Raw genomic sequence first — 24,801 nt, 5'->3', positions numbered from 1 at the left:
GGTTGTTTTTCCAGCAGTGTTCGTCAGCCCACCAGTTCACAGACTTCTGGAGACTCTTGTGGAGCTCCGTTCCTTATTTCTGCAGGAAATACCTCTTGCTCCCAGATCCTGTCCTGCAGCAGGCTTGAGTTCCTGGATAGGAAAGCCTACCTAAAGCACAGTCTGAGAACAAGGTAGGACGATTTAGTGACTGTTCCAGCAAGGCCCTACTGTAAAGAAGCTGTTAAGACAACCTCCTTTACATTTCTAAGAATTCAAAATTTACTCCTTTTGCAAAAGACTTAGGGCAGGAAGAAATACGTTTCTTGCTCTTGTCCAAGAGGGGAGTGAAAAGTGCAAGGGAGAGACTGAAGTGAGTCTCAAGACAGCTGTAGGAGAAAGGAAGAAGTTGTGCTTTTATATTAGGTGTAACAGAAGTCTAGTCTGCAAACCACTGGTGATTAAAAATGACTACCAGATTTGCAAACAGCTGCCACGGTTTCTAAATATATGGGTGATGCTGCTTCTCAGATAACACCGTATGGCAATTGTTGACAAGTGCTGGCTTTCAAAATAGTAACTCTGACAGTGTTTAAGTCCTTGGGGGGATTTTATTTATTTTCATTTACAGGCTGTGGAATGATAATATAAAATAGTGGCATCCCTGACGGTCATCTCAATAGTATCAGGATCACCAGTGATTTCCTTTCTCAGAAACAGTTTCCTAAGCAACTAGTCTGTACATGTTCCCTCGTGTCAGCAGGAGAAAAAAGCCAGTTCCACACCCCCCGTGCTCTGGGCCATTCTTCAAGGTCATTTTTTAACAGACATTTTGGCAGCAAGTCCAGGGTTTCTTAAAGGAAAGTTTTAAATTGCTGAGGAAAGCCAGCATTGAATTACTTGTTTAGAGGGTGGGCTGTGAGATGATGATTTGATATAGCCTGTCACGGTATCCACTGCGAGCCTGGAAAGGGCCAGAAACATCTGGTTGGGGCAGTGCCAAGATCTCAACAGCTGAAGGTCTTAAGCCGATGGCCATGCTGGCGAGTGTGGATGTGAGAGCAGCCTGGGGCAGGGGGGAAACATCACACTTACAGGAGCACATGTGACCCTGGCCAGAATTCAAGCAGAGGCATGTAGCACCAACACGATGGAATTCAGGCTGCAGTACTAAGCCATGTCTTTGCTGACTTTTCCAAACATGTTACTGTTTAAGAGGACACTGGGAAGATAGCCATACTAAAAATTCACAGGAAGATGTCTTTGTCACTTTCTGGCTGTACCTCAGTGCTCAGCTATTAAAGCAGACCACAATACTATTTGCATTCAAAAGCCTCCTTCCCCTCAGACACAAGGGGGCATTTCAGTTCTCTGAAGCTATTCATAATACAGTCTTGTAAGGCCGAACCACAGAACTGAAAAGGAAACAAAGATGTAGAATAGCCTTTTCCCTGAAAATTTAGTTTCAGCCTTTCTACAGGTATGTTTTTAACCTTCCTGAAAGGGCGTATTCCCACCACTCACAGCATTTCCAGTGGCAACGGACAACAAACCAGCAGTGACATACTTCCTTAACTGAGTCACAGGCGGAGTTACCACAAAATCACTTGCCATTCCAAATCTTGAAACTTCTTCCTCCCAGTCCAAAACAAAAGCATAAGCAGAAAGGCTCCTTTTCTCTACCGGCAGACAGAAACTTATTCAGTCCTTTATTCACAACTCTACACCTGGGACTTGCTTCTCTATTCTTCACGGGATTCATTTGTAGTAAAACCTCTGGGAAGCTCCCAGCTACCAAAATGTGTTGCTGAAGTCTGCTTCCTCATCTCTTGCTGTTACAGTGAATGTGAACCAGTTTATACTGTTAAAGTCTAGTCTGACAGATAAAAGCCTGTGGACAAGCCTTTCATGACATACTGAGCAGCCAGGCATACATATCAGTCTTCACAAACATTTCCCCTTTTGAAACAGGGGCTGGGAAAAGGAGAGCAATATAAAACCACCACAAAAACAACCCCAAGACAAGAGCAACCCCACTTTCCCCTGAAAAACTCAGTTCCATACTTCATCTTAAAAAGAGGGTATCCCCAAGCCTTAGTACCCATGAAAAAAGAGAATTTAGTACAAGAGATTCTGTGTTGTGTCTATGCATAGTCTACACAGAGTAGTTACAGTGTTTGTTAAGAGCTGGTTGGCACAATTTAGATGCAGGTAAAAGACACTCTGGGGCATGATACTGTGGGAAGACTGATACCCAAGTATGCGTTTCTCCACAAATCAACTAAAGAAGCTCCCAAATATCTGAAACAGCAACAATTTAATGTTTAACAAGTGTCAGGACAGAATTAGAACAAGTTTAAGACAAAGCAAGTTTCGTAAGTGAATGGAAAATAGGCAGGATATAGGACAAAGCTCTTTCTGAAAACTAAAACCATACACCATGTTAAAGCTTCAGTTACAAGATTGAGAACTAAGAACTACAGAGTATGTTAAGAAAAAAAACCATAATAAAGTGTTGGCAGCTCTTTACAGATCTAACATTGCTTATCTCAGACCACACTTGCTTGCAGCAAGTTTCATAGTATAAAAATGAGAAAACATCATTAAAAAAAAGGGGTATGACATTTATGTTTCCAGAAGACGATTGGGAAGGATTCAGTTGAGTGTCACCAATACCACTGTGCTCCAAACAGGTGACATTTCAGAGTTTAGTGGCAGGATATGTTGGGAGCCACAGGGGAGCAGACCATGCTACACGGTTTGCTGCAGCCAGGTGGCCTCTGATGCCCAAGACAGCTCTTTTCTAGAGCTAAATGGTATCCTTACACCACACCATATTCTATGCCACTACCTTTTAACAGCCAGGTAATACTTTCCATTTGTTGCACAAACTTATTTCCTTACATCCCTGTGGCAGACTGGAGCTAAGCAGTTGGTGCACTAAAGGAAAGGAGCAGGAGCATTTGCTGGGTTTTGGCTCTCCCTCCCCAGTCCCTGTGCTGACCAATACCATCCTGCCAACATAGACAGTTACCAACATCAAAGTTGTTGCAGAGTGCAGCTGAAGTACAAATGGCTCAGAGACATAGCAACTCCTGTACCATAATTTACACATAGTGTACTTTCAATGCCCACCAATATGGGACCAAGTTTAGACAAGTGACATGTTTTGATTTTTTTTTTTTTAAAGTTTCTATAAGGTCTCTCTATATGTCCTTCTTGTACACCCACAGCCACTGAAAAAGGAAACTTACATGCTCAGAAGTTCTCTGGAGGAACACAAGGTTTTAGAAAATACTGGTTAACATTCACAGCTGCCTTCTATGGGCTTCCAAAGAGGTTACTTATTTGCAAAGTCAGTACACACACACAAAAAAAAAAAAAAGAGATCACCAACAGCTTCTATTTTAAGGCAGCCTCAGATGTGCTGTTACAAGTGCATTTTGCCTCACACGCTGTAGAGGAACTCCAGATGTTCCCATCTGAGGTGTGTTGATGTTGGGACTCTGTCAGTATACAAGTGGATGTTTTTTTTTTTTTTTTTCTCTTAAGGCCTCATCTTTTTTTTTTTTTTTTGTTTTAAATAAAAGTATTGCATTTTACTCCAAAATCAAAATGCAAAGTATAAGAGAAAGATGTAGTGAAAAATTCCTTGCATTTGCTTAAACAGAGCCAGCAGCTCACCTGGCACACTGTAGAGCTGAGGCAACAGCTTTGCTAGTTCTTCAGTGGTTCCCAGCTGTACAAAAAGGAATTTATTTCAAGTCAGACCGTTGATCTAGACGACTGCAAACATCAGTCCAGTTTCCATTATGCCATCATTTTCCCTAGCGCTTGTAAGAGGCTTACTAGAAGCAAGTTTCCACTTGCTGGAGATAGATGCGTATCATTAAATACACCTGAGATGGAGCAATCTTATTTTCAGTAAAAACTGACAAGGTTTCAGCTATCAAGTCTGAAGCTCATTCTGTGAATGGCGCTGAAACGACAGGAAAGGTCTTTACACAGCTTCACCCAGTACAAAGATACTTTTGTTTTTTTTAATAAGGCGTTAACTTCATTTATTCTTTATAATCCCTTCTACCACATCATCAAGTCTCTCTCACTTCTATCTCCTGCTCTCCAGTTTCTGCACACGTCCAGTTCTGAGGTTACGGATCATTTACAGGCTGCCTGCAAATACAGTTTCCCAACCCAAACTATTGGGGTATGTCTGGTGACGTCGTTCTGCAGCCGAAGGATCCATAGCAGGAGGACGTGGAAACCATTGAGAACGGTAAATGGCATCTCATCATACTGATGGTATGGCAGGGACCACTGAGTTTCTATGTTCACATTTTAGTCCAAAGCTGCAAAAAAACCTTTCAGTAAATGAATATTCAAATATGCATTATCCCTTCAGATACACTTACTTCTATAGTTATCAAGTGTAACATTTCACCCGATACAAAGCTTCAATCTAGGCTCTAACAAATCTTCATAGGTGTGCTAGCCAAGCTCCTTCTGTCATTTTCAGATGAAATTGAGTTACTTGCACAACTCTTTAGAAGATAAGAGTGTCTAAGACACATGGCTTCTCATGGTCCAAATCTGAGCAGACTTAAATGCCACTGATGCAATATTTGGGAGAATTGACTATGTCTCAGTTTTGGTTTTAGTCAGACTTATCCTTTTTCTTTCCCGTTAAAGGCACTTTACTTGCAACAGCAGATCCTACAGCTGTAACACCTCCAGCTACAGCAGACACACTTCCTTTGACCAGCCCCACTCCCACTGAAGGCACAGATGTGACCGCTGTTTTGGTTATTTCCAAGCTCTTTCCTCCAATCCAAGCAACACCCCCAATCGTGGCACCAACAGCTCCTTTTGTGACGCTGAAGAGGCCACCAGTCACACGAGAAAGCATGCCAGGCTGCTGCTGTGGGTGGTCTTTTAATGAACCTAAGGGAGGAAACAACAAGAAGATCAATCACAGGGGTAGGATTAAAGTATTTTCAAAAGGAAAAGTTGTTCAGCAGTATTTCCTTCCCTTGCCTAACAGCCACTGCACACTGTAGCCTGCAGGGCCTACCTTGCAGGCTACTCTTCTTGGATGCTCCTACACTACCATGGCAACAAGTAAGAGAAGACTTTGCTGCAGCGAGACACACCTCAAATGCTGTTTTCTAAACCACAAGTCAATCTTGAGCCTAAAGATATCAGACATACAGCTCCCAGGCAGTCTTACGTGCTAGACTTCTGTCCTCCATGTACACCACTACCTTCCCAGACTCTGGAAGCCAAATCAGCCTCACTTCTGGACTTTATTAGAGGGACATGACACATCTTCCCGTTCACCCTATCATAATATTAGGAGTTAACCCACAGATGGGAGGCACCCCCAAAAGCAGCAGCATTATTCTGCTGTTCAAATCTCTAAGGACTGGGAAAAGTTTCCAGAAGAAAGGGAGCTGAAGGTTACCAAAAAAAAGAAACCACTCAATCAGCCCTGTTCTTTGAAAAGAGCTCACCTGGAGACAAAGTTGCTTCTTTCCTTAGTAATTAGTTTTGAAAATATCTTTAGGTGAGTGGTATGCAAGGATCAGGAGAGATGGAAAGAAGGTTACTGAGAGCAATTAGAAGACTCAAAAGAAGTGCAAGAAGGACAAGATTGATGCCACCTCCTCCCTTTATCTCTTCCTTTCTTCATCATGTACACAAATGTGTTCCTCCAAAAAGGTCTTTACTGTAAATTTGAATAGAGAGGAGCAGGGAACTCTAATGGCCAAATAAGCTCATTAAATACCAGAAGTGGTTCCCAAAGGCAATAGCAATAGAAAGAGCTGAACAATAATAATAGTTGGAACAGAAGTCCCAATATGATGCACAAAACCAAATCTCAAACCCTAGGGTTCCTGCATGCTATCGACCTCATAAATGTTTTTCTTTTCTTTTTTATGTTATGCTTAACCTGCATTTTGCACAGTTTCTTGCTACATGCTGTGTAAGTCAACTCCTATTCCATATTTATGGTACAATTACATAGCCTCAAAATAACAAGGTATTATGAGTAACAGAAAGACTCTCAGAGTTAACTATTGGAAGGCTAACTGGCTTAGTAATTAATTTATATTTCTAAATGTAGTCTTCAAAATCCAAAACCCTAAAGGGATATATGTGCACCAACTCCAAAGGAAATGAAGACTCCATGCCCTGCTACTGCATAAGCATCATCTAAATCTCCAAAAACCATAGGAAGAGGAAATAGGCTGTTAATATATTAAGCACACAATATCACTGACTGCACCTATAAGCCCTGACAAATGTTTGTCTGCGAGGTGTTTTCAATGTGAACCTCAGAAAGTCTCTGGTCTTCACAACAACATTGCACAGGTACAGCTCCTGTCCTGTTAATTCCTCACCAACTCCAAACACTTCTTCAGAATAGTTGGAGAACCATGGCAAGAGACAGACAGCAAAGCAGGAATTCCACAGGTTCTCCTATGTTCTAGCTACCTGCACACAATACATGGGATTTAATAGATATGTTTCCCTTTCTTAGGAGAAAAAGGACAGAGGTAACCAAGAAAAGAGCAAGTGGAACCCCAATGGGCAGAGCAAGGGAAGAAATGAACACAAAATAAAGAGGTGAGCAAGGCAGCAGCCAAAAGAAAATGCTCAGAAGAGGACAATGAACCAAGGGAGGTGTGGGTAAAGAAAAAAGATCTAGATCCTCCAGAGTCCACTCTCCAGCTCCCATCAACACATCCATTGTGCAGTGCAACATGCTTTAGAACCAGCAGAACAGGTCTCTGATTCCAGTGCCCTGACTGCTGACAGTTTGCCTTCAGAGGCCAGTTACCAGGAGTCACTTCTTATAAGATGAGGGGGAACAACTTCTCATGCACCTCCTCCAAGGAGTTTCTGATAGTGCCAGGACTGACCCAGGACTTGGAATTCATTCACAAAAGCATGAAGTTCAGAGTTCCTACATGTACCCTGAGAATTCATACAAAATATGTCATTTAAATGAGAAAATTTCTTAGGAGTTTGATAAAAAGAAAAAAACAAACATACAAACAGTGCAGCTGAAGGAGCAAAAAAAAAATACTGAAAATGCTTCCAGCTTGCGCTAGTCTCTCTTACTTAAGAAATTGATAGAGATAACAGAAAGGGTCATGGAAACTGGAAACATAAATGACAGTCTTTTACATGAAGCCAAGTAATACCCTTGGCTGGTTCATTCTAGGCCGGCAGCTTTCAACCTGGACACCTCCATCAGGTATGCATTGTCAATGTAAGTACACAGAGATCAGAACTTCTATCTACATACAGAAAGCCTTTGAAGAATCAAAGCAATAAATATAGAGCCTGGTATAAAATCCACTGTGCAAGTATTATTAATTAGAGGATTCCTGTGACCAGACTTACTTTTCTGACCAAAAATTCAGTCAAAAAGTGCCTCACTTGCAGCTAACTAGATCACTGTCACCAGGGTGAATGAGAGAAAAATTTTATCCCATTGAATTTTAAAAGCAGTTTTCAGTGAATCCGATCTGACACTTGCCAGAAAAGACCCATCACAGCTAACTTAAAAAACTAACAGAGAAACAAGCAAAAGTAATCTTGACCTGCTTTTCCTCACATGACTTCAGGTAGCCAATCTTTTGGCAACATCTACTCGATTTCACAAGTGAAAACACAAACTGTGGCTTGTATTAATAGGTTCTGGTGATGGCTGACACATTCCCGTTTCATTCCTGTTCACATTGTCCGTTAGATCTAATAAACGCCCACAGCTGAAAAGAGTTTTTATTGCCGGTTCTTTTCTATTCCAGGATATGAATTCTTGCTCTCCTTGTTTCTAATCAGTATGAGAAAGAGGGTAAAACACATCATTCCTAAATCTAGGGAGAAAATGACACAAGTTCCCTGCTCAGGGGTTGGCTCTGCCCTGCTACCTTGAAGCCAGCTTCCTCCAGAGTCCAACAGTGAACAAGTCTGAATGAATTTAGGTTGCAAAGGTTGGTGCCACTTGCAAAGCAGAAAATAAAGCACCACTCAGAGAGCACGAGCACAAAAGCTTGTCCTACACATGCATTTCTTTAAAGCCTTTGGGCACCAGGCTTGTCGAGTGCTACTTGGACAAACTGGAACTATTTATACCTTTTAGAAAAAAACTGCAAATTGGTTTTGGAATTGAGCCTTTCCTCTAAGGATTTTTTTTGGCAGTCTGTTCAGAGAGCTGATCTTGCCAACACTTAACTGGTAGCCTTCCATCTACATTTGGCCATTTTCCTATGATGGAGTAAGTGGATTGCACATGAAGGCCTTGTATGACATTTAAAACTGGGATGTTCAAGGATATTCCAACATTTTAACTAAATTCATAAGGCTTGAAGAGTGCACATGACAGAGAACCAAAAAGAAAAAGCCTCTTCACGGATGGAGTTCCCACTAAGATGAGCTGTGTTTCCTTCTACTGTCTTAACTACACCAACTTTACATTCAAACCGGCTATTGTCATACTGAAAGAAGATATTGTTCAGATGAAAAATCAATCGCTTACAAGTTCTAAACAAAACCTTGCAATATCTAGTTATGATCAGACTCTGCTGTTATGCTCTGGATCTGGAACAACCTACTGAATATTCTATGATGACAAAAACGACCCACTTGTTTCCCTGCCTTCCTCAAGAATCCGTGGTAGTTTACCAGTCAGACCACCGATCAATTTCTATACATGAGGTTTAACATATATACAGCTATTCAGTTTTTAAGGCAAGAGAAAAAAGCACTTCAAAAGTTGGACTTTAAGATAACACACATTAGGCCATAGTTTCCAACCTGTCATTTGTTTTCAGAAATGCTTAACAAGAAAGATTTTTTTCCCCTCACAACATGATACTGTAAAAGTTCAAGAATAGTGGAGCTTAAGAACCACTGTGACACAAATCTATTTTTCCCTTTCCTCTCATCTTCTTGTACTTGTGTTTCCTGCCTAATAGGTTTTTAGGAACAGAGCAAGCTATTTCACTTCAACCCTTTCTGCTACAGTTAGTGGATAATGATGTTGCCCAAGTGAAATAAAATCAGTTAAACAACAAATAAAACCTGAGGAAAAACCCCAAACAATCCCAAACCAACAAACATACAGACCTTTAAAAGGCTATTGCAAAGTGAAAAGCAACAAACTGAGTGGAATCAGGACTCACTCACCTCCTACATCCAACACTTCTGGTCTTAAATCATGAGAAGACAGAACCCAGACAAGCTGTATGCCAAGAATGGCTTTTGATCTAGTATGCTTCCAGACACATTATGCAAACAGGACTCTTCACAGTCCTGTCATTCCATAGTCTGGAAGGGAACTCTGCTCATTTACAATTGCATTTCCTCTGCAGATTTAATAGCCAATTTACCATTCACTTGGTTCAGGAGACCAAGATGACACCGCATTAATAAAATCAAGCATGTGTTTGTTTCTTTGTCTTTAGAAAACCATGAGATTAAGTTAACAGTTAGAACCACAGTTAACTGTATAATGGAAAAGGGTCTCCAAAAGTAGTAATAGAAGTTTCACATTTTTAAACACATCTTGTTTAAAAGCCACAAGCTCTGTGAACTCAGTAAGATCCCCAAATGTGAAGCTGCGCTCTTTCCACCTCACACATGGAGCATCAGAAATAAATACTTATTGGACCAAATCACATCTCTGGAAACTAATCTGCAAATTATGTCCTTCCATACCTGCCCACCTTCTCTATAATTTATTGGCACAGTTGTTTACCGAGTTATATTCGGTGGCCTTATTGTAATCACAGAATCTCAAGGGCTGGAAGGGACCTTGAAAGATCAGCTAAGACTAACTCCCCTGCCAGAGCAGGACCACCTAGAGTAGGTCACACAGGAATTCATCCAGCTGGGTTTTAAACACCCCCAGAGAAAGAGACTCAACAACCAATCTGGACAGCAGGAAAATGCAGAAGTAAACAATAATCCAGGCCCATCCCATCCCAGGCCTGGCTCACTTACTGTTGCTCAAATGAAAGTTAAAGCATTCAGCTTACAGACCCTTTTTTTTCTTTAAGAGGTCTGAACTTCTGATGAAATTCTGTGAATTTACTTGATACTATAAAAACTAATACATACCTTCTGGAGGCTCCTCATGAAGGTATGATGGGACTTCCTGTTGATTTTTATCCATTTGGTTCATTATTCCCTAAAAAAAAGAAAAAAAGAAATTCACATACTCTGTACATCTTTTCTGGCAAAACATCAATGTAATCCATGAATCTAAAATTCATGTAGCTAAAGATTTTTTTTTTGGTCACTAGATACACTGGAAGCTGCCACTAAACCATCGCTATTTCACTGTCACATTAGGCTTTTGTGTTCTTTAACCACGCTTATTACAGGAAAAAGGAGCCCTCTATCAGGCTGGAGGGCTTGGTGAGGGCTGCCACCCCATATCAAGTGCATCTCAAACCCAAAAAGCAATCCTGAAGAAAAACAATATAAAAATCAAAACAGCTACTGCCATACAACAGCTTCAGTACTAAAGAAAGCCAAGCCCAGTGATCATAGAGGCAGTGGACACCAGAAAAAAACAACAGCACCATGCCTGTAAGATCTGTTAGTACGTGTAAAGCACTACTTTGAAGATGTAAGTTCTTGCAACAGAACTTAAACCAACGCCATGAAAACAACATAGAAAAAAAGGCAATGGAATCTTGTGGCAGTACTGCATCCATGGTGTGGTGCTAGTTGCAGAACCAGACTGTTATAACTCTACCCAAGTTTTCCAAATAAAACACTACAGACAGAACATTTCTTTACACCAAAAGCCATTTCCTCCAGCAGTTCTAGAGCAGCAGTCCCTGACGAGGGGAAGCACAGGAGAAAGCACAAATCAGCAGCTTTGCTTACTCCATTTTCTCTTTGGAGAGGAAGAAATCAATATTTAGTCCAGGTTTCCCCTCTCCTTTCCTCACCTACCAACATGTCCCTCAGTGTTAAGTTGCATTATACCACCCAGCATCCTTCTTATCTTTCTGCCAGTGACCTCTTTTCCTTTTCCATGCACATATACACAAATCTAAATAATTTCATTTATTCCAGGAGTCATCGACCACCACAAAAATAATTCCAGCCTGTCTTACCATGCCCAGATCTCTCTGTACCTCCTCTGGGTGAGAAAGCAGTGGCTAGAATCTGAAGGGATGAGGAGGCAGAGGTAGAATTTGAGAGTGGGAAGACTCACCTGGAAACCAACAGCTAAAACCCGCACAGTATAATTATGGAGTCAGAACATCACAGTAAAAACCTGCACCCACACACTAAATGATGCAAAGCAAGCTTAAAGTGAATATTAAAAGAGTCCTCACAACCAGCACTAAGGGTGTCAGTTCATGACTCAAAACATAGGCACCTTTATGCCAGAAGCTGAACAGGAAAACACTCAAAAGACACCTACTACCAGATGGCCGATTTGATGGTGATGCTGAAAAAGTACCTCTCAGGAGCCACGAACGCAAACGTAGAAGCTAAGAAACAGGAAAGTGAGTAGGAAGTCACCAAGATGGACAACTGAATACATGAGGGCCAAGAGGCAATTTGGAAAATTATCTGTTATTTTATTTAATCACAAGTCAGTAGGTCAAGGAAGGAAAAAAAAAGACAAAAAATGGAAAACAAGAGCTCAACTGATCACAGGGAGCTACCAAAAGCAGGTACTACACAACTTCTTTGCATTCATCTAATGCAAGCTGGAAGAACTGGAAGTATTTCATCCTCACTGTGTTGTTGCTTTTTCCCACCTTGAAACAGAGATATCAAGCACTATAAGAAAGAGAAGGCAAATGCTATAAGAAACTGACAGGGCTGACATCCTTTGATCAGAACATCTGTACAAAGATGAAGCAACTATGTTTTGACTCAACACATGGCCATTTTGTTCATTAAGACAATTATCAGGAATTTGGAAGGACTTTATTTGCTGCATTAGGGAAGGTCCTAAAAAAGGTAAAATAAAAGTCACATCTTAGGAAATCTTACTTCAAACAAAGGACCAAAAAAAGAGACCAAAACAGTTTTAATGCAGAATTAAGGGAGGCACAAATGGGTTAAGCTACAGATACATTTGTATCTAACCAGCAGGTAACTCCCAAAATAAACCTAGATGAAATTGCTTGTCTGAACAAACCCAAAAGGTTTCTGTCAACACTTCCTCACAAGAGGCTCAGCAAAGTTATTTAATCTCATGAGAAAAGACAAAATACTGTCAGGGGTTATGAACAAGTTTAGAGGAGAGTTGGAGTAAGACACCCATTCTGAACACGGTGGAACACTAGAAAGGGTCACGAGGCACCGCACAAGTTCCAGTATTTTCTGCTGCCAAGAAAGTATCGGACACAGCAGCACCAACAGCCCTGAGAATCTATTGTGCTGGGCATCATGCAAGTGTTTAATTAAGATAAGACTCATCCAACGGAAAGAGTCAGACTGGCAAACAGCACAGCTAAATGATGCTTTCATAACTCTCTGGAATCTAGCTTAGGCTGCAGTCAGGTTTGCCTGCGGTTCCTGCAAAGCTAAATAAGTGAAGCTATATATTGGCAGGGGATCTTCACAGCACAGTTTCTAGTTTAGTGATAAAGTATATTAAAAAAATCCAAACCAGCATATAAAAGTCACAACACTAGATTAAAAAAAAAAAGTGGTAAGATTAGGCATGCCTTCCTCTGCTACCTTCCCTAGAACATCAAGGTCACATCATTCTTTAACACAAGCTGCTTTTAAAAGGTAGGCAGGAATACTACACAACAAATCTCTGCATGTGAGTGACAGAACACAGTTGCAACTCCTAGACCACAGAAATACTTCCCTCTCTTACATCTACATAGACCACAGTGGGCCATCTTCTACAGCCCAGGCACCAGTAACCTGCTGCTACCAGACAACTACATGGGCCTGAGAGGAGCAGCTATGAGAAGTATGGTACTGCTGACAGGACTGAATTTGACACAGAAGGGACCCTCAAGGTGCCTAGAGATCAGATAGTAGAAGACTACTGTATTGTAGTGGTTTTACATGACCTGGTTTTGGTAGCAGCGGGCTACAGGGGTAGCTTCTTCAAAAAGAGCTGCTAGAGCCTTCCCCTGTATCCAACAGGGCCAGGACCAGTGCCAGTCGGCTCTAGGATGGACCTGCTGCTGACAAAGGCAGCAGCAGCAGGGAGTGAGAATGTGAGAACATCTCTGCAGACACCAAGGTCAATGGAGAAGGAGGGGGAGGAGGTGCCCAGATATCAGAGCAGAGGCTCCCCTGCGACCTGTGGTGCAGCCCATGGTGAGACAAGTCCTGTCCCTGCAATCACAGAGGTCCATGATGGAGACAGATCCACCTGCAGCCCACAGAGGACCCCACACTGGAGTGGGTGGATGCCCAAAGGAGGCTGTGACCCTGTGGAAAGCCCATGCTGGAACAGCTCTTGGCAGGACCTGCGAACCCATGGAGAGAGGAGCCCATACCAAGTTTTCTGACAGTGACCTCATATGGGACTCACACTGGAGCAATTAGTTCCTGAACGATTGTTTCCCCCATGGATGATACACATGCTGAAGCAGTTTGCAAAGAACTGTAGCCTGGAAGGATCCACATTGAGGAAGTTCATGGAGGACTCTCTCCCATGGCTTTGGTGGGCACCTAGTACATAGCCAGGGCTAAACCACCACAGGTATGATGTGTTTTTGGAAGCCCTTTACAGATGCTGCAAGAGATGGGACTAACCAGCTGGCGCTAGGTTTTACTCACTGTTCTCCTACTGCATCAATATAAGTTAAAACAGAATGACACCACTGTCAGAAAAGGCTCACAGTTTGACCCTAAACAGAACACAAGAGCTCACAAAGTGCAGTTAAAGTCCTTTTGTTTCTCTGTAGAAGCTCTCCAGTGAATCAGAGAAACAAGACTGAGATCCAACAAAGGGCTCCCAGCAGAAAATTTTCAGACACCTAGGTTACAGCCTGCGTCATGCATCCTTTTATCTCACTTACCACGTCAGGAAACCTTAGAGCCCCTGAAAAGTGATCCAAAATCCCATGTCCTAAAATGCATGTAGCATATCTGGTGAGCAGAAAACACGACCCACTGGAGCATGTCTCAAACCTGGCTCCCTTCCAGAGAATTAAGGTATTTCTATTGACTGAAGATCAAAGGCCTGGAAAAACTGCTTGGTGGCAGATCATTTCATCCAGTCTTTGGACAAAAAGGACAGGAATACAATTTTTCTCTTCAAACATTTGAGTTAGAAAAGCAGAAACTCCTCACTAGCTTTTACGTAACTCCACCAAAATGAAAGCACTCACCTACAATTCAATGCCTCCTTTGTCTATTAAGATTCAAGCTCATACGTCCCACTTTGCAACAGAGTCCCCTGGTCACCAGACTGCAGTGGATCCTAAGGAAGGTTCCTCTTCAGGCTCCCTGCTGAAAGCACGTACCCATAAAAAAGAAGAAAGCAAAACCCATGAGACCCAACAGAGATCACAACTTAGCTAAAAGGCATCAATCAGAAGGTGCAAGGGTAAGACTGTTTTGCAGACAATTAGGTCATTCAGACACAGTATTGATCAAGGAACTTTGCTAACTGAAGCTGCAGATCCAAAGTCCCCCATGTATTGAATCGTTAGTCATGAAGATTGCAAGTGCATGCAGCAAGGCAAAGATCTGTCAGAAGCCTGAACTTTGGAACTTTTCCAATACCTTTTCAGGATCTTCTTCAAAGTATGCTAAGATCAGCTGGAAAAAAAATAAAGGGGGAAAAAAAGAACCCAAGCAAATGCATTTCTTTGGCGTTTTCATCCTGTGATGCCAGTGTCTTGTGTCACAGGGGAAAAGCCTCGAGTTTTATTTATCACTGCATTAAAGAGTCACATGGAATGAGGTAGGATCTCTCCAAGCCTTGTCAGAACCCACATAGACAATCATAAAGAAGATACATGGCATATCAGCGGCACTCTTCAGTTCCTCCTTTGTTGGTGCAGATGAATACGTAAGCTTTGTGTTTTCTTATGTTAAGAAATGGAAGTAAACCCAGATCCTTAGATTTCAGAGACACAAGCAAACTACCTTGTGAGGTTTTCCCCCCTCTGTGTGCTTATGAGGGAGCTACTTGTTCAAGCAAGAAGCAATAGCTCCTCATCTTTTCAAACAACACGTTAAAACACGTATCAACTGTCACACTAAAATTAAAAAAATGAAGTCACTCTTTCAATTGGTTTTGAAGAAGAAAGCACTTTCCTACTGTCAGAACACGAAATATACAATGGTAGGGGGTGGGAGGAGCCTTTAGAGATCATCTCGTCCAACCTCCTGCTACAGTGAGCTTCCAAGCTTTATACATAGGGAGTTTCAAACTTCCACACAACTGTAATGAATCACTTAGAACAGGATTTTTAATTTAAGAGCTATTTATAGCATGTATAACACTAACACCGTTACAGGAATGAAAGCGCTAGGAAGCTCTGGAGGTACTTTAATCAAAGATGATCAAAGTAAAGCTTTCTCACCAAATATGCTCCTCCGTGAAGGTTTCTAGTTTGCTGCTTCCAAAGAAGTATTTTGCATACACCTATGAGAAAAGAAAAGCAGAAGGTTAATATAATCTTACCAAACAGTGCTACTGTCACATACCTGCCATGGGAAACGGGAATACAAAGCCTCCCGGCAGGCGAGAAGCACACTTGGCACCATGGCCTTTAGATGGCAAGATTTTGTGAGATATCTGTCTCTCTAAAACACTAATTCCTTCTGTGTTCTTGGGCAATGGAGATAACCTTACATGCTTCATATGCTGTCATTACTACACAGTGTGGTAATCAATGTTAAGACACAACCTCTCCTTAACTAGTCTGCAGTTCTTGGACAGCAATGTGTGTCAAATTTTATCTTTGTGTTGAGAAGTGGACTCTGACCTTTACAGATGTGTGTGCAACTTCCAGAGATTCAGATGATGCTCTCGATGTCTGACTTCACAGACAAAAAGCCCAACTGTTACTGCAGAGCAAACCTGGCCTGAGCAGCAGCCAGTACACACTGGCTTGTTTCAATGCCACTACTCAGATATTTGCAGGCAGAAACTACCCAAGGATGGCGCCAATTTTGGCTGGCAGCATAACACTGCTCCAGAAGGCTTGCAGTAGCAGACAGCATTGAAACTACTCACCTGACAGAACTGCAAGTAAACTCATTGCATGAAAAAAATAACCTTCCTTCTGCCCACCAGCTATGCAGTTAGTTAGAAAGCTTGGTGACAGAGCTGATGGAAAACAAAACAAGCCTTGCCACATGCACGGCTCTCTTTCTCCCCTTTCAGTGGGTTTAAAAATGAACTCGATGTCTTTCACATACACGAAGGAAAAAAAATTTTTAGAGCTGATATTTTAAGGAATATATTTAAGAAGTACTCTTCTTTCCAAACTAAACAAGGAAACAATCATGAAGCTAGAAGAGAGGTAACCCCACTTATGGCTGCTCTTCAGGGTGCCACATCAAGCTGCACAAGCAACCCCTGACTATCAGCTTCTCTTGGACTAGGGGTTGGAACATGTTACAGGGTAAGAGTGCTCAGCATCGTTGATTTCCTCAGACATAACCCTCGGGGCACAGCCAATATGGAAATGTGTTTTTCAGGTAGAAGGGAGACAGTTGACTGAACTTCTACAAGAGTCAATGCTCACAGCGCTTAAGTAAAGCAACAAATCCAGGCATGTAGAAAGCGTGCAGCTAAAACCCAAGAGCATAGCTGACATTTTAACAAGCCTCCTGTTTAAAAGCCAAGTTTCAAAATTCAGATTTATATACAAAGCTAGATTGTCTTCGAAGCCAGCATGCCCATTTCACAGGGGGATAAAAACCAAAAAGACATAGTATTGAGGGAAAGACTATAAAATGTGTATCCGAAGTTTCCTGCTGTGAAACACAGCTTACTTTTAAACTTACAGCAGGATAGGCTACAACTCTCTAGAGGCTTACAGCACACAGGGTTCAGCACACAGCTGAGAAGGTAATGCAATGCATCTGTGTTAAAACCCCCAAAGAAATACACACCACAATTAAAGGCAAAAAACCAGATCTATTTGCTGCAAAAAACTACTCTTAACTCTGACCAGGACATGACAGCATTGTGTCTGCCTATCAGGGAATCCAGCATTTCTCCATCAACCTCAACTAAAGTATAGAGACTCTAGGGAACACCTGATATTGGCAACTGAGTTTTGTCTGAAGCAAGGATTCACGGGACACCAAATCAAAGGTAGCAGGAACCTGAACTCCTCTTTTCTAGTCCTCCAAAACTGGTGTATAGAAATTAAACAGTAAATTCCTGTAGGGTACAGGACACAGCTTCAGCAAAGCCACGCAAGCTCTGCTTTCCCAGTCCCATCAGCCTCTGCCTCCTGCTAGCTCAGGTTTCCAAAGCAGAGTCTTTCCCTCTTTCTTTGAATGCTTTGCCAATGCCCGAGCTCCGCACTCCACGCTCGCCTCAGCTCTGCTTTTCCAGGAAACCTGTCAGTGCCTCACAGCCAGAATGATAAAGCCCAAATTTCTTGCCACCCCTGCTAATGAAATAATGAATTTTCCCTACCATCCAACACCTGTTGGTTGGCTCCTGCTTGACACTTAGACCTGTTCACTTGCCAGACAAGGATTGCTTTTTGGTTTGCGCTTCTGTGACATAGTTCATTTCTACACCAAGGAGGCAACAGCAGCTTGACTGGATGTTTAACCACAGCTTAACAGAAAGCTGTAAAAAAAAAAAAAAACCCAACAAGCCAGCCTGGATAGTATTTACTGAGCAGCCTTAAAACGGATGTGCATATAAACCAGTATTTGTGTACTAAATTAGGCTATCTTGTATGCACCCTTCCAATTATAGAGATATATTGCCAGAAGGAATGCTCTGGACACACTGAAGCAGGCTACGTGCACTTGGTATTTATCTCCCTTACAGAGTGACATCCTGATTCCAAGCTCTCCTTCTCAGCCAGGTTAAAGGAGCAGAAGGAAGCATTTAATCGCATCCGCAGGGGATGTCCATGAGCTTCATACAATGACCAGAACCAGCTGCACGGCTAAAATAACTTGGATATATTTTCAGGCCACACTACGTAAAAGCCTAGGCTAGATGAATGCAGAAAGCTAAGCTGCTCTGAAACAGTTTACACAAAACTCCTGCAGATTCTGCTCCGTCAAGCTAGAGTTGAGAGGAATGGACAAAATAAAGAGCAGGTTACTACAGAAAACATCAGAACACTGCAAAGTTCAAAAGATGCAAAGAAAACGCGAAACAAAGCTCCTCCTGGCGCGGAGCAGCTCACGGGAGAGCACAAGACCGGGGAGGAGCGAGGCCGAGGCGCGCACGGCTTCCTCAGCCGTCCCCCGCGGCGGGCTGGGGCCGCGCGGCCGCCGGTGCGGGGAGGCAGCAGCGGCGGGACGCGCAGCCGCCCCCAGCCCGCTCCCGCGCCGCGGGGGCGCCCACTCCGGCCCGTCGAGACCCCCATTGCCTCTCGCTGGGCTGCCCGAGCCCCCGCCGCTCTCTCCCCTCCCAGCTACCTGCCTCCCCATCGGAGGTCGGAAAGCGGCCCGATGCCGACCCCCTGCCCGCCTCCCGCGCCGGGCCGGCCGCGGGCACCGCTGGGCACCTCGGCGCAGGGCGGCGGCCCTGACGTGGCAGCCAAGGCCGCGGCGGAGCCGCTGCAGCCGGCCCGGCCCTCCCTGCCTCCCGCCCCCCGGTGCCGCGGCAGGAAGCACAAAGGCGGGCGGGAGCAGCCCGCAGCGGCGTGATGTACCGGGGGCAGGTGCTGGCCTCGCTTCTCCCGCCGGCGGCTCCGCCGGGTCCCCACCCGCCTCCTCCCCCAGAAGTTTCCCTTCCTGCGCGGGGAGGAAAAGAGGGGCGGCAGGAAGGGCGCTGGGGCAGCTGCCCGGCTAACGGCGGAGCGGGGGGCCGCGCAGCCCTCACTCACCGCCCGGCGAACACGGCCGGCTCGGCTGACCAAGGCTGTATTCCGCTCCGCTCCGCCGCAGACTTTAGTCCTGCGCCTTCCCAGCTGCCGACGTGGCGCCCGCCCCGTCGGCGCCCGCAGACCCCGCCCCAGCGCCCGGCGCGGCGCGGCCCCTCGGCGGCCGGGGGGCGCGCAGGCGCCGCCGCCCCCGCCCCCTCCCCGCCCCGGGGCTGCCGGGGAGCTCCCGGGGCCTCCCATCGCGGCAGGCGCGTGCTCTGGCGTCAGGCGGCCCCGCCAGCAGACCCCCGGGGGGCTGCGCAGGCCCCTGCCCGACCCTAATGCCCTCCACGGACCCGCGGTCACCTTCCACCGCCGGGGGGCAGGGCAGGCCCAGCTACGCGGGGTCCGGCTTCCGCGAAGGGCCCGTTTGGTTCCTGTGCAGAGGGATGCTGTCGTAGCTGCCAGGGCGGTAAGGTGGAGAGGGATGCCAGGTAGTGGTTGGGAAGAGGGGAGGCTGACAGGGAGGACGGCATTGCCATCACTGACTGAGATGCTACAGGGTGCAGGAGATTGGCTTGTGGCATTGGGCTGGGGGGCAGAGAAGTTGGGGTGAGTAGATGTGCCCATTTGGCACTTCACCTGCAGTCCGTACAAAGTGAAGGCTGCAGAAGCTCGCTGTGGCACTTCTCATCTGAAGGACCAGAGTTCATGTTAAGCAGCATTTACGTTGCGCTCTTTATCCCAGCTATTACTTGAGTGTGTGGAGCTACTTGTATGCAGCCGATCAGGGGACTGGAACATAGAATCACAGAATGGTAGGGTTGGAAGGGACCTTTAGAGATCATCTAGTCCAACCCTCCTGCAGAAGCAAGTCCACCTAGATTAGGTCGTATAGGGACATCTTTCTTATGAAGAAAGGCTGCAGGACCTGGGGCTGTCTAGTCTGGAGGAGACTGAGAGGGGACCTCATCAACACTTGTAAGTGCCTAAAAGGATGGGTGTCAAGAGGATGGAGTGATGTTTTTTTTTTTCTATAGCGTCCGGTGACAGGACAAGGGATAATGGACATAGGATGGAATACAAAAAGTTCTACTTAGAAGGAAAAACTCCTTTAGTATGAGGGTGAGAGAGCCCTGGCACAGGCTGCCCAGGAAGGATGTGGAGTCTCCTTCCTTAGAGGTCTTCAAAACCCGCCTGGATGCGTTCCTGTGCGACCTGATCTAGGTGGACCTGCTTCTGCAAGGGGGTTGGACTAGATGATCTCTAAAGGTCCCTTCCAACCCTACCATTCTGTGATTCTATGAACCTGTAGGGAATGAATTTATAGTCAGATCAGGATTTTCTAGCTAACTACACCACCACAGGTAGTTGGGCAAAGAGTTTTTCTCACATGCAGCTCCTTCCTTGGGACCTCTCCATCTCTAAGGATCTTTGGGTATGAGCAGTGACTTTCAGGTTTACTACAGGAAGAAGTGTTGGATAGCCAAGGGGGAGAGAGAGAGAGAAGTCCCATGTACCTTAAATGCGAGTTTAGAAACAAGACCCTTCTCAGCAGCGTGGGAATACTGAGCACCCCATGAAATGCTTCACAAAACTGAAAAAACTTGTATAGGCAAAACCTACTTCCTCTGCCCAGCTTGACTGCTGCCCTTCTGCTCCATCCTCTCCACAGTGAGGGATGTATGGAACATAATCTTTCCTGGACTTCTCCAAACCAATTAGTTCTTCTGTAAACTGAGCTCCAGCAGTTTACCTCTGGATTAGCACAGAAGGATATAACACAGGTGTGAGATGAAGGTAAAAGAGATCTCTCCTCCATGAGAGCATGCAGATCTAGCCTCAGACAGGCTGGCTGATAACAGGGACTTGGTGTTCCTGACCTGCTGAACAAATACCAGCTGTGTTCTTTAGTTTGTCACCAAACAGGTGAAAGCATGAATAGAGATAATCCAAGTGAAAAACCAAGGGCAATGTCTGGTTGGGAGCACACCTTGGGATCTTTCAGGACATGGGAATGGTCACATTACACCACAGGGTTGATGAATTAATCATGTTAAACCATGACAACAGAGGATGGGACAGAAGCACTTGGTTTGGTGAAGTGTTTTGCCAAGCAAATGGAAAGCACCAGCTTCCTTGTAAAACCACAGCCATTGGCGGTGGAGCCTCACAGGCAGGTGTAGCAACTGAAATCACTTCAGGCTGACATCTCTGCAAACGGCAGAAGACACGTGAGGAGCATCCCTGTTACTTTGCTAAACCAACGTTAAAGCTGAGGAAAAGGTTTTTGTTGCAGAGATGTCACCATTGTGACTATTTTTGCTCTCCTTTCTTTTTTTATGCATTAACTGGTTCTTCTGTAAATAGTCTCAAAGATAGTCCGCTGTTGCAATAGTAAAGACTACCTTAGTATATTTAGTCTTTATGAGAAATAAATAACCTCCTTTCACTGGAAATGACACAAAAGCAGCTTCTTAATGATTTTTAAATGGAAAAAAAAGCAACATTCAGTCTTCCCCACCCCTCCTCCCTCAAGGTGTGGTTCCTTCATTTAGATTACAGGTTGTGAGATTTTTGTCTGTGAATGTACTATGATTACAGATGCAGGAAATAATAGAAGCAAGGTCAAAATATACTCATTTTGTATTCCATTGCAATGACTGTGGTTACTTCTACTTCTGCAGTAGCTATGGGGAACTGCAGCCAGGGTTGGAGTTTCACTGTATTGGGTTCAATGTAGACCTAGGAGACAGCTCTGAAAGGAGCCCTGCTGTTCCAGTGCAGAACTTAAAACGTGATGTGTGTCTCCTGAACTCCTAGGCCTTGCAATCTCATTTTTCCCGTTGTAGGCAGCCATTGTGAAAAGTCAAAGCTTTGGTGAGAGCAAAAGGCTTTGCGGTCTGTTGAAGTCCATGGGCATGTGAGTGAACAGCAAACTCCAGCTGGACTCTTTACTTAACTGGAGAGCTGAATGAGCAGCACAGCGAGAAAGCACCTGAGATACTGCATGTGCTGTTTTACTTGGTTCATTTCTAGAGATAATAAAGTATAGCAGCCAAAGATGAAGGCCAGAGATGGATCTTACGGGTTGCCATCTCTTAACTTGTAAGCCGTTGTCATAGTTTAAACCCAGATGGCAAGAAAGCACCTCAGTCCTCTCCTCTCACTTTGGGATGAGATGAGAAAAATCAGTTTAATCCACCACCAATCAAAAAAAAACCCCAAAAACCAAAGATCACACAAACATCTTAAAAACAGCTTCTCCAATCAGGAGCTATTCCCATGCTCAGCTCCCTGCTCCTACCTCCTCCCCAATCAGAGGCACAGGCAATGGGGGACGGACTCAGTGTCTCACAGATGGTATCTGTGAGGCCGCTTCTTCCTCCTCGGAGGGGGATTGCTCCTCACATTCATCCCCTGCTCCAACGTTGGGTTTCTCTCCCAGGATACAGTCTTTAACAAACTTCTCTGTTGTGAGTACTTCCCAAGGGCTGCACCTCCTCACAGAGTGCTCCAGTGTGGCTCATTTCTGTAGGCTACAGTACTTCAGGAGTGGATGACTCCATCATGGGCTTCCCACAGCATCACAACCTTCTTCAGACACCTCTATCTGCTCCGGTATGGGGTCCTCCGCAGGCTGCCAGCAGATCTCAGCTCCACTGTTACCCTCTATGGGCTGCAGGGGAACAGCTGCCATCTCATTATGGGATGCAGGAGCACCTCTGCTCCAGTACACCTCCTCCCCTCTTTCTTCACTGACCTTGGTGTCTGCACAACTGTTTTCTCTCTCACTCTACCTAACTTTCTCCTTCTGCTCTAAATTTTACCCTCTTAAATATTTGTTGCAGAGGTGCCTGGTTGGCTCAGCCTTGGCTACAGCTGGGTCTGACTTGGAGCTGGGGAAGCTCTGAGCAGCTTCTTACAGTGGCCACCACTGCAACCCCTCCCAAACTACCACAAAAGGCCACACCATGCAAAGCCAATACAGCCACAGCAAATACAGCCATGGGTGTGAATAGATCCCTATCACAGATCCATGCCTGTGGTGTAGTGGACAAAGATTAGGCAAGAACTGTGTTTTTGCAAATGAGAAATATAATTCTACCTCAGGGCTTAGAAATGAGTTCCCTGAGTAGATAACCTAGGTCAATAATGTGCTGGGAGGAGGGAGGGAGATTAATATCCAGCGTTTGTTGTTAGTGAAGCCACTGTCTGACCGTATCTCACTAACCAAACCAGGCTGGAATGAAAGAGCAGCATACTCCACTCAAATGTATGTAATGTCTTCATTGCATACGAAAAGACATGCTTAATTAAGTGGGATATCTTACCTGCACCTTGTCTGAAGCTGACACTGTCTGCTATCAGTACTGAGTGGCTGTGGCATGCAGGGGAAGAAGGGCAGAGATCTGAGTTGGTTGTAACAGCATTTTAGGCTGATGTTTCAGAAAATGACAGATCAAACATGTTACTGCAGTACTGCTGCAGTCCTGGGAACTGACAGAAAGGACAGACTATCCTCACTCCTTTTCACAGTACAGCCGGCCACAGAGTTACACCAGTACAAACTGGGAATTAAGTAAGAATAAACTTTAAGTCTCAGGTTGTTAATTGTTTGGTGGTATCTTTTTGTTACCTGTACACACACAAGTTCAAGCTATTATCACAATATAATGATATACTTTAAAAAATCACCAAGAAGGTGGTTTTGCAGATTATACTGTCAGCTCATTATCGAGCCATTAAAAAACTGGTTCCAGCAGCATAACTATTAATGAGCTTGTTTCAAGTAGACTATGCTTTGTGATTACTTGGCACTCTGCCTCAGTTTAATTAAGATTTTAAATTTACACACTGTTATTCACCCATATGCTGCACTAGTGTGTACAAAGGTGAATGGATTTTATTGTCCTCATTTTATAGGTCAGGACACAGTGTCACTTTGGGGTCAAGTGACTGAAGCCACCCAAACCCTGAAGCATCCTGGATCTGTTGCTCAACATGCAGGGTGGTGCTTCCTCTGGAGAATCCCTGGGTGGACGTTGACAAACCTGGAACAAAATAATTACAATATTATTTGGTAGAACTATGGTGCCCCCGTTTTATGTGCTCATTAATACTGGTTGCACTAAAAAGTTTCCTATCTGTGGAAGTCCAGTGCCAGTTTAAAAATGTACCTTTGAGAAGAAAATGATTGAAATAGTTGAAGTGGTTTCTCAGAGTCTTAGAGAAAAAAAGATAATCACATAACAAGAACCAGTGTTGTTCCCCCTATCACACTTTCCTTATGTTATCAGCAATTATTTGATATTCAAATCTTGCAAGTCTTATGAATAGGAGCAGTCATGAGTAGCATGAGCAAAGATTGCTGAAATGAATGAGTCTGGAGAGGTCACATCCTGCCCTGAATAAATAGGTGTAGATGATCATATTGCTGTTTAGTCTCCTAGGTGTGGCACTCTGCATAGAAGTGCAGCGACTCTTTTGTGATGGTTTGGATCTTTATCCAGTTTTAAGGAAAATATCCTGGTTGTTGTTTCCCAGCTATGCGCTCTACTATCAGTGTGTTTTCATGAGCTTTTTGCTCATTTTTATCAAGTTGGAATGTTGATTGAGTTACAAGTTGAGTGTGTGTTCACCCACTTTTGTAGCATCTGAGCTCTGAAGAGAATTGTTGGCATGGGAACCTCCCCCAAGAGACTGACATTTAAAGTTACAAGCTGTACTAAGTGTAAAGTCACTCCTCAAGTCTTATCTCTACCATGCCACTATTTTTCTTGCAGCATACAACTTTAAAATTGTCAGATTTACAGATCTACACAGCAAGAAGTCCTTCCGT

General features: G+C 44.2%; 1 protein-coding gene across 5 annotated transcripts; it reads right to left on the bottom strand.

Annotated features, from left to right (window-relative positions):
- Positions 1 to 194: 194 nt before the first annotated feature.
- Positions 195 to 19,105, bottom strand: TMEM263 (transmembrane protein 263). Of its 5 annotated transcripts, none has more exons than XM_062011636.1 (5): positions 18,984 to 19,105; positions 15,531 to 15,592; positions 14,328 to 14,448; positions 10,111 to 10,180; positions 195 to 4,920 (listed from the first exon to the last, which is right to left on the bottom strand). In XM_062011636.1, exons 4-5 carry the CDS (start codon positions 10,172 to 10,174, stop codon positions 4,634 to 4,636), a joined length of 351 nt encoding a protein of 116 aa, XP_061867620.1. In that variant the 5' UTR covers positions 10,175 to 10,180; positions 14,328 to 14,448; positions 15,531 to 15,592; positions 18,984 to 19,105; the 3' UTR covers positions 195 to 4,633. The 5 variants fall into 5 exon arrangements, with proteins under 5 accessions (XP_061867620.1, XP_061867654.1, XP_061867637.1 ...); XM_062011670.1 differs by having other exon boundaries at positions 14,328 to 14,445; XM_062011653.1 differs by lacking the exon at positions 18,984 to 19,105 and adding an exon at positions 18,810 to 18,892.
- Positions 19,106 to 24,801: the final 5,696 nt, after the last annotated feature.

Source organism: Colius striatus, chromosome 1 (assembly GCF_028858725.1).
Source record: "Colius striatus isolate bColStr4 chromosome 1, bColStr4.1.hap1, whole genome shotgun sequence".
In the NCBI taxonomy this organism is placed as follows: Eukaryota; Metazoa; Chordata; class Aves; order Coliiformes; family Coliidae; genus Colius; species Colius striatus.
This window is presented reverse-complemented; position numbering and strand designations above follow the sequence as displayed.